The 12,916-nt window shown below is 41.0% G+C and overlaps 1 protein-coding gene and 1 non-coding gene across 2 annotated transcripts in view; both read left to right on the plus strand.

The window, feature by feature from the left end:
- XRCC5 (X-ray repair cross complementing 5) overlaps positions 1 to 12,916 on the plus strand; it is a 97,109-nt gene that overhangs the window by 23,912 nt on the left and 60,281 nt on the right. Inside the window, exons 10-13 of the mRNA XM_030325054.1 lie at positions 1,270 to 1,332; positions 6,967 to 7,104; positions 8,149 to 8,239; positions 10,599 to 10,732. Coding sequence (XP_030180914.1) covers positions 1,270 to 1,332; positions 6,967 to 7,104; positions 8,149 to 8,239; positions 10,599 to 10,732 — 426 coding nt within the window. The remainder of the gene's footprint in view (positions 1 to 1,269; positions 1,333 to 6,966; positions 7,105 to 8,148; positions 8,240 to 10,598; positions 10,733 to 12,916) is intronic.
- Positions 12,433 to 12,595, plus strand: LOC115522685. The gene has a single exon (XR_003971568.1). It is a non-coding gene; the product is annotated as a U1 spliceosomal RNA (small nuclear RNA).

Genomic DNA, 12,916 nt, shown 5'->3' on the forward strand with positions numbered 1-12,916 from the left:
TGGATGCTTAACCAACTAAGCCACCCAGGCGCCCCTATTGCAGATTCTAATAGGAGGGCAAATCTATATGAACGTAGCAAACTTTTTAGTTTTAAGATAGGATTATTCCTTTATTTCTTTAAATAATGGTTTTCAAATGGAGACTAGAAGCGGAGATGGAGGGTGTTTGAATTCTGTGGGCAAAACCCTCACACCTTTGAGACTCCATCTTCTCGAGCTGCTGTTATTGTAAAAGCGTTCAGGTTCTTGGCTTCAGAGGCAGGAGGGCAGAAGAACATTTGAGAAGCACTGCCTTGTATGGCACAGGGCACGTTCTTACAGATAAGCTCCAGGCTCGAGATTACATAGAGGAGAGAGAAACTGATCTTGGTCAGTAGATACAAGCGGTTGGTTACGATAGTAGGCACTCTTCAGTATTTGTTTCCTAATCAGGTATTGGTACAGCTGCTTTGACCCATCTGATACTCTGCCAGAGAAGTAATTGAACTTAAAGGGGGACAGAAGGACATGCAGTACTTATTTTTGGTTTCACTAGTTTCCCTTTCCAGTGCAGCTCCTGCCTCTCTAACTAGTTCTTCACTCTGGTCTCTTTGCAGTTTATCAGGTGCCTCATCATTGTTCTTGGGATGAAGTCTAAACCACTTAACTCTGCAAATAAGAGACTTCTCTGATCTTTCCTAATCTTGCTAATGTAATCTTTCACCTCTCTCCTTGCACCGGGGCACTGCCCTACAGAGGCAGTTCCTCAAATGTGTTACATTTTTATGTCATTCCAGACTTATTCACACTAGTATCCCTGCCCAAGATGCTTGTGCTAGATTTTTCTCTGAGTTCCTGCGCATCCTTTAAGTCCTGACCTCAGTGTCACCATTTGCAGAAGTCTGCTCTGACCCTTCATGACCAAGTTAGATGCTCCGTTCATGTGCCTTTGTGGCCCTGAGTTATAATACTGTATTCTTGTGCTTGTGTAGTGCTGGAGCATAGCACTGCATTGCAGTTAATTTCACATTTGTCTGAGCTCCTTCAGACAAGACTACATCCTGATCAGTACTGTGTTCACAGTGCTCAGAACAGTGTTTGACATATGCTTAGAATTCACATATTTATTGTGTTGAATTGGACCTCAAGCAATAAGTTTGTTCTAGCCCCTGTGAATGTTTTTTACTAAGAGCACTTAGAATAGAATTTCTTAATAACTGTGGCATTATGGCTATACGTGTTACTTACTTTGGATCAAAACCAGTTGTTTTCCTTACTTAATTCTTGTAGGTCCACAGAAGATATTTTGTGGGAAATCAAGTCCTAAAGGTCTTTGCAGCAAAAGATGATGAGGTAAGTTGACAGTAAGCCTTTGAGGTAGTGCCACAGAATTGAATTGTCATTTTAAGTGAGTTGTGTGGGGCTATTTGTGGTTTAAAATGACGTTAATTCTTGCAACAGCAGTGGGAAAGTTCACTGACCTTTAACTCTGAAAATGGAGACGTGATAAATGAATTTGTCATAGCATGAGCACAAGGCCTGAGAACATAGTCCTTCAGTTGGAGACCAGGTGAGTATTAAGAACAAAAACATTTGAACAAATGCATTTAGGTATGGGAGTCTCATGGTCAGATGTTCAGGAGGCTTGGGGTCAGGTTGCCATTTTCATTGTCCTATACACTGGACATTTAGCGCTGGCTTTAGCATTCTGGAGCTGAGCTTTCGTGATTCACTGGACCACCTCCCTCTCTGAGAAATTCATCTGTGCACCCTTTGCTCTTTCTCTGTGCTCTTTTCCCACCTCTCCAAGAGATTCTGGTTTCAAGCTGGTCTGTGCCTGGCTAACAACTCATGACTCTTGCATCCTACTGTCACCTCTGCCCTCTCTGTAAATGGTTTCTACTCAGCCTCCAGGTTGGAACGTGTCATTTGGAGGTGTGATCTTGACTGAAATATTGCAGTCTAGTGTCCATTTAAGGCTACTTAAACAGGTATTGGAGTTCCAGAAGTATTTGCATTTGATGTTAGTCATCCGGATGTAGAAGGCTTGTTTGGGGTATGGGGAGGGCAGTGGTATAAGTACTTGATCTAGCCTCTTGGGCCCTTTTCTGCGTCCTCCTCACTTCTGAGGGTTACCTGGCTGTTGACCTGGTAAGTAGGCATGCCATTCTCAGAACAGTTCAGTTAGGAGAGTTGCTTGCTTTCCCATCAGCACTGAATGGGTTTGTCGTTAGAGCACAGTAGGCATATGTCAATTCTGGTTTACTTGAGAATCCAAGTTTATGGGTTTTTCCTGAATCAAATCCTCTTGGGAATTATGTGTGTCTAGTATACATTGTTGTCATAGCTTAACAGCATTTTTAACTTCTGAATTTTAACTCCAACTGAGCATCCCTTCACACAGACAAAATTCTGATCACTTCATGTGATTGCCAGTATGCAGTGAAGACTATTGACAACAGCTTTGTGGTACGGCCTACGTGATTATCTTGACTTGCTAGCTGAGGGCAGCCTTGTGTCATGTATAATTCCAGTCCAACCTCACACAGACCCCATATCCTTGGGTTACTTTGAGTCACTCAAAGGAAAAAAAAATCCTCTTCTAATGGCAAAGGGCCACTCTGTGGTGTAAGTTCTTGATGTCCTAGTCAAAGAAGAGTATTAACTAATTGGAGCTTCTGAGATAAGCAGAGGAGGAAGGGACATACAATTATGTCATGATGACTTCCAATAAATGGTTGTATGGAAAAAACTTCCATAGGTGGGTAGGGAAGTAGGAGGGATGACAGACATGAGAGCCTTCTTCCATGCATTAGAGGGTTGTTATGTGGAATGGAAAATAAACTAGGTTTCCTGCCAACAAGTGGTGGTTTTGTTCAAAATGAAGAATCACTTTGTCAACAAGGATTACTACCTCCAAGTAGATTGGTTTCTTGTGAGATGGTTGGATCTCCATTCCTGAATGTTTCCCAGCAGAGTCTTTATTTCCACCAGCCAGATTTTGGGGAGGGAGTTTTGTCAGCATGTGGGTTGTTAAACTAGATGAATGCTGTTGTTTTCCAACTCAAATATTCTATGATTCAGTGAACAATTCCTTTTAAAAATATGTTTTCTCTGGTCATGAACATATAATTATTTTTGTGTATGGAGAATCTACACTTGTACGTGATTTGTACTGTGTGTGGAGGAGAAAGGGAAGAGGAAGAGAAGGAAATGGAGCTTTAGTTGAGTTTCCCACAGGTGTAGCATTGTGTTTACAATGTCACAGTCATCCCTGACCCCATCCTTCCTTCAGTATCCCAGTTGGTTCTGTCAAAGACACCCAGATAGAAATTTGCAAACAAATTAGAAGTAATCTCTTCCTCAGACTCCCATTGTGTTTACCGGTCTATTGGGACTTATTAGACTATACAAGTTCTGTATTTGGTACGTATGTCACTTCCTGTTAGTAAAGAATGTATTAGCTCAGTGAGATCAGGGACTCATCCTTGTTTTTTTACAGGACCTAAGACATTGTGTAGCAAAGAGTAGGCACTAAGTAAATATTCCTTGAATTGAACTAAAAAGGTAATGAATCTGTCACGAAACCTATAGAGGATTTTGATGAAAAGGTATTGAGGTTACAGGTTTTTAGTGGAGGAAATGAAAATCTACATAGCTAACTTTGATAAAGGTTAACTTTAACATTGAGAAAAGTACAGACAATGTGTTTGGGAGTTATGGAGAGGGAGAGTGAAGCAAATCTAAAATGGAGAGGGTGTCACGTTACTGGGCCGTGAAAATCGGTTAGGAGCTCAGGAGACAGATGTGGAGAGGGCATTCTAGCTAGGAGGAAACTATAAGAACAGAAAGCCACAGAGGACAGAAAGTGCAAGACTAGTCCAGGGGTAATGGACAGACCCCCGAGGCTAGAGGAGTGGGACCTTTGGAGATTCTTAGGGAAGGGACTGACATGATCAGCTCTGAACTGGAGAGGCAGCGATGGAAAAGAAGGTAGATTTGAGAGACAGTGCAGAAGTAGAATTGGCTGAGTTTGCTGAACATGTGAAGGTGAGAGATGAGTCAGGTGGTATTACTAAAAACTTTGAGGCTTCTTGTTTGGTTGATTGGGAGATGGAGCTTGTGAAGTAGGGAGCACTGGAGGAGAATGGGGGAAAGATAGTAGTTCATTGTTGGTCATGAACAGTTTGCAATACCTGTGGTCTAACCGTATGAGCTATCTATCGGCTAGTAGGCAATAGAAGCCTGGATTTTAAAGTCTGGATTCAGTTTTAAAGCTGAATATACAGATTCTGATTCATCAACTCATGGGACTGGATAAAATAATCCCCAGGTAGAGTTTCAGAGTGAAAGAAGGAGAGAAAAGCCAAGAACAGAATTTCATGATTAGTGGAAGAACTGAAGAGTTAGGGGAGGAATGACCCACAGAGAAGAGTACTGTTTCTGAAGCCAAAGAAGGAGAAAGTACAGAGAAAAGGGGATGGTTAAGTGCTCCTGAAAGGTCAAATAGAATGGGAACAAAGGATTGACAATTAGAAGGTCATGGGTGACTTTGGAGAATAATTTCAGTAAGGAAGGTGAGGTTAGTAGCTGGATTAGATGGAAGAATAATTGTGTTGTAAGCAGCGAAAACACCAAGACTATTATTTCATGACATTTAGAGGTGAAGGGAACGATCTAGATAGTAATTTATGGAGAGAGGGGGAGAAAAAGAAATATTTTGTTTAGGAAGGCTGAGAGGGGAGTTTATTTGGAGGATAAGGGTATGAATTCAGAGAAGAAGGAAGATGAAGATAAGATACAATAAGAGAGGATCCACATAATGAAGTTTCAGAAGAGGTTACAATATGTCTGACCAAATCAGATGTGTACAGTGTGGCCTTGAAGTGGGTACAGGGGCGCTTAAAAAAATCTGGGGGCACCTGGGTGGCTCAGTCAAGTTAAGCGTCAGACTCTTGATTTCGTCTCAGGTCGTGATCCCAGGGTTCTGCTGGGCATGGAGCCTACTTGAGCCTGCTTGAAACTGGCTCACGCTCTCTCTCTTTCTCTCTCTCTCTCCCCCCTCCCTCCCTTTCCCTCCCCCTCCCCCTCCCCCCTTCCTCCCTCTCTCCCCTCCCCCTCCCTCTTCCTTTCCCCCTTCCCCCCCCTCTTGCTCTCTCTTGAAAAAAAAATATTAAATTAAAAAATCTGAAATAGGAATAAAGTGGATAACAGTCTTTTTTTTTAGACCTAGTATAGTTCTTTATTTTTCTTTACTGCCTATTCCTGTGGACATCATAGCGTAGTTCAGTCAAGAAAAGGTATTCCGTTATTTACATCTAAATTTATCTGACCAAACTATGAAAAAAAATTAAGGATAAATCAATACATGATCAATATATATTGAAGAGACTCAAAAGCAATGTGAGCCAGGCACAAATGGTGTTCTAGGACCACTGTTTTAAATATGTTCATTCTGGTAACAACTGAGAAGAGTTAACAGAACCTTTTTAATTTCTGGCATGAAGAAGATGCAGAAAAAAGAGGTTAATGTTTTCTATCATATTATCAGGTCCAAATTATAATAATAGTAGTTCCCACTCAGGCTTTAGAAACACTAAAAATACTCTGTATGTTTTCTGTTCAGTCTATATGTTTGATCTAGTTATCAGCTATAGGGTCCCAGAGTAAATTTTTATAAGCACAAAACTTAATCAAAACTCAAATTCTAAATAAAAACGTTACAGCATTAGAGCTCAGAAGTTTGCTGAATTGGATAATCTGTAACTGCCAACAAATAATTTCATTTTTAGTAACATTGCTAATAAAGGTGTGCTATCTGCCAGCTAATAATATAGGTTGTAAGCATGGTGGAAACAATGTATAATTTAAAGACAAAAGGACTTTCTTTTTTTTTTTAATTTTTTTTAATGTGTATTTATCTTTGACAGAGAGAGACAGAGCATGAGCGGGGGAGGGGCAGAGAGAGAGGGAGAGACAGAATCCGAAGCAGGCTCCAGGCTCTGAGCTGTCAGCACAGAGCCCGACGCGGGGCTCGAACTTATGGACCGCGAGATCATGACCTGAGCTGAAGTCAGATGCTTAACTGACTGAGCCACCCAAGCACCCCTCTTTTTTTTTTTTTTTTATGTTTATTTTTTTGAGACAGAGAGAGATGGAACATGAATGGGGGAGGGGCAGAGAGAGAGAGAAGGAGACACAGAATCCAAAGCAGGCTCCAGGCTCTGAGCTCTTAGTACAGAGCCCGACGCGGGGCTCAAAGTTACAAACCGCAAGATCATGACCTGAGCCAAAGTTGGACGCTCAACCTACTGAGCCACCCAGACGCCCCAGGAATTTCTTTTTCTTAAGTGGATAGCAATCTTCCAAGTACAGTTGAACTTTGGACACTGGAGAAGAGTGGAGAGTTAGGGTGCTGGTACCCCATGCAGTCAAAAATCCAGTGTAACTTTTGACTACCTGAAAACTTAACTACTAATAGCCTACTGTCTACCGAAAGTCTTACCAATAACAGCAGTTAATATGTATTTTATATGCTATGTGTATTATATGGTGTATTACAGTGAAGTGAGCTAGGGAAAAGAAAATGTTATTAGGAAAATCATAAGGAAAAGAAAATGCATTTACAGTACTATGCTATAAAAATCTGCGCAGGGACGCCTGGGTGGCTCAGTCAGTTGAACGTTTGACTTCATCTCAGGTCATGATCTCACAGTTCGTGGGTTCAAACCCCACGTAGAGCTCTGTGCTAACAGCTCAGAGCCTGGAGCCTGCTTCTGATTCTGTGTCTCCCTCTCTCTCTGCCCCTCCTCTGCTTGTGCTGTGTCTCTCTCTCTCTCTCTGTCTCAAAAATAAACATTAAAAAAAAAGTCAGCATATAAGTGGACTCGTGCATTCCTGCCCACATGTTCAAGGGTCAGCTGGATTGAGTTCTGTTGGGAAAGTACACACACATTGGCTTGGTTAACGCAGTGTCTTTCTCCCTAGGCAGCAGCAGTGGCACTTTCCTCCCTGATTCATGCTTTGGATGAATTAGACATGGTGGCTGTGGTTCGATATGCTTATGCCGGAAGAACTAATCCTCAAGTTGGCATGGCTTTTCCTTATATCAAGGATGCCTATGAGGTACAACCCACAGGTCTTTCAAGTTAATTATTTTCCCTCAGTTCCTTTATTCCAAACAGTGCTTCTCAGCTATTACTGTGCATGGGAATTACTTGGTGATCTGATAGTGTAGGTCTGGGGAGGTGCTTGAGACTGTGCGTTTCTCACAAATTCCCAAGTAATGCTGATGCTGTTGGTGTGTGAACCACACCTTCAGTTGCAGTGAAAAAACATAAATTGTAAAAGTAGGTAAGGAACTTATGATTAAATCAAATCGATGAAAGTTAACAATAAACCTTCTGCTTGCCCAATCCAGTGACCTCTCGGTTCTTACCCTTCTTGATTTTTCAGAACCTAATGGGGAGAGAGAGTACCCTCATTTTTACAAATGAAGACTATGAATAAAGGTCGAGGATATGATTTTGTTGTGATCCTTGAAAAACTCAGTTCAGACTCTTAGAGAACAAACAGGCTTGACAGAGGGAGGTGGGGAAGGGAGGGTCTGTACTGAGGAGGGCACTTGTTGTGATGTGGTTGTTGTATGATAAGTGATGGATTGCTGAATTCTACTCCCAAAACCAGTATTGCCCTGTATGTTAACCAACTAGAATTTAAATAAAAATTGGAAGAGAAAAATTCCGTTTATTTAGGGTTCTTCTGTTCAAAATATAGGCCCAGATTCTTTACCACATACTGTTTCTCAGAGAACTTTTCTGTGGTAGAAAAGAGAAACTGGAAAAGAGAAGGCAAAAGTCATGAGTTCACGCTCAACCTTCTAGACACCACACCCTTCTGATTTGTTGTATTGGTCATGCATTTTGCAGATATTCTTTGATAGTCTTTCTTTTAAGTATTTCTCTTATGTTCGATATTCTTTGTGCTGTTAACTTGCAGTTGTGTACAACTGATAACAAATCAAAACACTTTACTTACCATGTACCAGACTTGAGTTGTCTGACTTTTGAAATACTTCAGTTGTGCCACCTTCATGGTGTTTGAGACCAGCTTTATATTTTTTCCATTAATTTGGTTGTTTCTGCTTTTACTTCCTTTCTTTCTCATTAGTGTTTAATGTATGTGCAGCTGCCTTTTATGGAAGACTTGCGACAATACATGTTTTCATCCTTGAAAAATAGTAAGAAATGCACTCCCACAGGTGAGTTTATTTCCATTTTGCTCATTAATTGCCTCTAAACACAGACTGTTCTTGGGAAATCACCTGTCTGCAGTCATGGTTGGGACCGGGGATTTCACACAGTGGCATTGCTTGGATTCCAGTCACGCTCATACACAGTGATGATGAAAGTGGGGCATGATGAAAGTAGAGGTAGGTTTGCCCTGGACTCTCCAAACACTGTCTGGTTTCCCATTTCTGACTTAGAGTTTGTATCTAGGGAGCAACTTGTGGGAAATGGATGTACATTCTCTGGTTGTGAACCAGTTTGCCCTCTGCTGAAGTGAACTGATGTATAGTGTCAAAGCTGTGACTTCAGTGTCCTACATAAAATATGATGCAACTGTCTTTGAACTGAAAAGTAACAGTGCTGGAGATTAACTTTTCTCTTTGCCTTTTCTTTGTAGTTTACAGTAACAGTTCTAGTCTCCTTGTTCCTTGTTTCTAAGAGTTAACTTTGGGCTTGATGAGAAAAGGACTTTATTAAGCACCTGGCTACAAATGTCAGGGTGCCACACAGAATGATGCTCACAGATACTGTCTTTGAGAGAGCTCACAGTTTTAAGGCAGTTGCGTAAGATATCATAGTGGGCCAAATGTGATGAATATACCAAAAAGAACACCAAAAAATGAGTAGATGTTTTAGTTTGAAAGTTTAAATCTGTGTGTCATTGTAGGTTTAGGGGGTTGTGAGATGAGTCTCAGAAGTGGGTTCTTTCTGTTTTTTGGTTAGATCTGTTAGGAGCTGTGTGCAGTAGAAAAGCCACGAACCAAAGGGGGCCTAGCACTGTGTCTTTACCTTCTAGAAATGAGTCCCTGTGCATCATGGCGGAGCCAGGCATGGACTTGAATGTATAGAAGCCTGCACTGTGTTTACTGTATCATTTCTCTACATCTTGATAATTTCAAATGTTAAATGCATAGACATTTAAAAAAGAGAGCTTTGTTGAAAAATTATCATATAGACATATAAACCATTTACTCAGGATCTAAAATATTCAGTATCTTTCTGCCTTGCTTTATTTCCTTTGTGTTTGTGTATTATTATTTGCATTTTCTCCATTGCAAAATGGATCATTAAACCTGTTTGGCACGTGTCCCAAGTAGATGTTTATGTAGATGCAATTCCAGTTATGTAGAGGTCTTGATAGTAGCTCGAAGTAGCAAGTAACAGCCACTGAACGTTCCCACACACAGGTGCAACCTCCTCCCTATTGCCAGTGGACCCTGCAGTGGTCAGCTTAAGGTGGTGATGGCTGTGTCAGCTTAAGGTGGTGCCAGGTGGTAAGGTCTGAAAGCTCCCCCTGGAAAGTCTGAAACTGAGATAGAAATGTATCGTGATAAATATCTATAAGCTCTTTCTTTTTGTAGTAAAAGGGATACTTGAGAAGGTGAAGAATAGAAGCCTAGTAGGCTTTTTAGGAGCTGCTTATTCTCTTCCACCTTTTGCCGACTGGCTGTGAATGGTCCAAAAATAGCACTTCAGCTTTTAACAGCTGAGCTGCTGTGTGAATCAGCAGAATGGAAGTTACACACGGTAGTTTAGGTAGAAGCGTTTTGGAGAGTGTTGCCTTTCATCCACGTTGCTTTGGACTGTGCCATTTTTGTTGAGTCGGTAGATTTTTATTTAAGAGCAGTTGCTTTCTGTTAGGTATTGGGAGGGAGGTAATGAAGAAGTTGTCATGTTTCTGCTCTCAAGGGTCTTACAGTTTGGATAGAGTGGGGTAAGACGTGTGCACAGGTGTGCATACAGGCCATATGGTTTGGGAGAGGAGAGAGCTCATTCTGACTTGTGGAGATTGAGAAGGAGTCTACTCCCTCTGGTCTGCCAGTGTCTTCCCTTTGGGTTTTTCTGTGTTCCTATCATGTCAGTCTGATACAAGTTCTAGGAAATCCTGGTAAAGCTTATGCCTTCTCACCAAAGGTATTTTCTTTTCCATGTTTTTCTCCTTCAGATAATTACTAATTTTTTGAACATACTAACTCATTGAATACTGAATATTTTGAGTCACCGTATGGAAGATGGGTTTTGTATGGCTGTGTTGCTTCCTTTGGAACAAACTTTTGCTTTCGATATGGTATTACACTGTGAAAGTTGACCAAATGGTATAGCTAGATAGGACCTAAGAGACCAGCTACTCTAAATAGCTCTTTTTACAAAAGAGAAAACCAAGACTCAGTTTAGTTAAATGACTTGCATGACTAGAGACTATTTTGGCCAGGTCTGGACTGTGTAACTTGCCAGTATTTCTGTATCTGTGAATGGAAAGCATTTGTTTTAGTGTAGAACAGTGGATGTAATCATTTTTCCTTGGCACTGGTCTGTTTATCCTTGTTTTAGAGGCTCAGTTGAGTGCTGTTGATGCTTTGATTGACTCCATGAGCTTGGTAAAGAAAGATGAAAAGGAAGACACCATTGAAGACTTGTTTCCAACCACCAAAATCCCAAACCCTCAACATCAGAGGTTGTATCAGGTAAGAGAGGGAAGATGAACCAGTCTTTTTTTTTTTTTTTTTAAATGAGTGAAAAATTTTTTAAATGAGTGGGTGAAAAGAGTGTAATTGGCCACAAGCATTTTTGTCCTCTGAGGGCTTCGGTTGCTTTATTTAATGAAAGAGTAATACCTTCCTCTTCTACTGAAAAACATAAAAATACTTTGAGCTGTTGGAGAGAAAGAAGTAAAGTTAAGATACTTGAAAAATTCTTTTTTCTGTAGGAAGGCTAGTTTGTTGGTTTTTTTTTTTCCAATATATGAAATTTATTGTCAAATTGGTTTCCATACAACACCCAGTGCTCATCCCAAAAGATGCCCTCCTCAATACCCATCACCCACCCTCCACTCCCTCCCACCCCCCATCAACCCTCAGTTCGTTCTCAGTTTTTAAGAGTCTCTTATGCTTTGGCTCTCTCCCACTCTAACCTCTTTTTTTTTTTTTTTTCCTTCCCCTCCTCCATGGGTTTCTGTTAAGTTTCTCAGGATCCACATAAGAGTGAAAACATATGGTATCTGTCTTTCTCTGTATGGCTTATTTCACTTAGCATCACACTCTCCAGTTCCATCCACGTTGCTACAAAGGGCCATATTTCGTTCTTTCTCATTGCCATGTAGTACTCCATTGTGTATATAAACCACAATTTCTTTATCCATTCATCAGTTGATGGACATTTAGGCTCTTTCCATAATTTGGCTATTGTTGAGAGTGCTGCTATAAACATTGGGGTACAAGTGCCCCTATGCATCAGTACTCCTGTATCCCTTGGGTAAATTCCTAGCAGTGCTATTGCTGGGTCATAGGGTAGGTCTATTTTTAATTTTCTGAGGAACCTCCACACTGCTTTCCAGAGTGGCTGCACCAGTTTGCATTCCCACCAACAGTGCAGGAGGGTTCCCGTTTCTCCACATCCTCTCCAGCATCTATAGTCTTGTTGGGTTTTTTTAAGGCTAGTTTTTTCATAAAGAGCAGATTCTTCTTCATGCCTTTTCTAGGCTTTTCTCCTCTATTTTATATGAATGAGACTTTTCTTTGTTTTTTATATGCAAATAGTAGGAGAGTTTTTTGTGACCTTATAATAACATTAGAGAAGTGTTCCAGTACCACATTTATCAAAAATTTCATAATTAAAGGTAGCATAGAGGTCGCATAAAGAGGGTTAGTGTTAAATTATTAAAGAGTGACTAAAACACAAAAAAACGTAAAATAGGTATTTCTGCATCTTGGACCAAAGGAATTGGAAGGTGGCGACTGGATTAAGGGCAGCTGGGAAGGCTGATAGGCAGACTGACTTGTGCTGAGATAGGGAGTGGATGGACTGAAGGAATGTTCCAGTCCCGGATGAAGTTGCTGGCAGTAGGACAGAGCCCTCTCTGAACCCCACAGAGCTGACAAACATCACAAGCAGCTTTTTGAGGCGAGGTCTTCCTCACTGAGGAGTGGAGGACCTGCTCTTGCAGGGGTAGGGGCAGGGGCAGGTAGACATGTGGGGAGGTGAGGGAGAGACAGCTCCTTGTCCCTTTTGACTCCTTTCTCAAAGTGACTGACTCAAGTCCGTATCGGGTCCTTATGTAATTTTGAGGGATCTTCTACTCAAAAGGAACTGCCTGTTTTTTTAATGCTTGTGATTCCTTAAGTAGTGAAAACAAATCTTTTCTTCAAAATTAGAATATAAAGCTTAAAAACTTACCTGGCAGGAGAGACACCTGATCACGAAGGTGGTTTTTCCAGGGTGAGGTTTATCTATTGCACTTTGGATGTGCTGACCCCTGTGATTTCCCCAAATGTGGAAAACTCAACTGCATAACTTGTGGTAGTGGGGGACTGTGTTAGCACTTTCCCCTGGTTTAAAAAAAAAAAAAAATGAGAGAGTATAAAGCTTAACATGTAAAGCGCTGACTCAGTGAATACTCTAGTATTCTAAGTGCAGTCAAGTACATGTTACTTGTGTAAACTTCTTTCGTGTTTTTGACAAGTGGACTTCAAGACCTGAAGCCCTCTGTCATTTGCAGGGAAGGGAGGAGGAGACCAGTTGGTGTGGAAAGCTTGCAAAAACATTTGATCACCGTGGTGGGAAATAGACACTTCTAATACTTGGCAGATTTATCTAGGGTGTATTCCATCTGCCTTCAGTAAATGTTTATTGGGTTGATGAACAGATAACAA

This window comes from Lynx canadensis, chromosome C1, assembly GCF_007474595.2.
Source record: "Lynx canadensis isolate LIC74 chromosome C1, mLynCan4.pri.v2, whole genome shotgun sequence".
Taxonomy (NCBI): Eukaryota; Metazoa; Chordata; class Mammalia; order Carnivora; family Felidae; genus Lynx; species Lynx canadensis.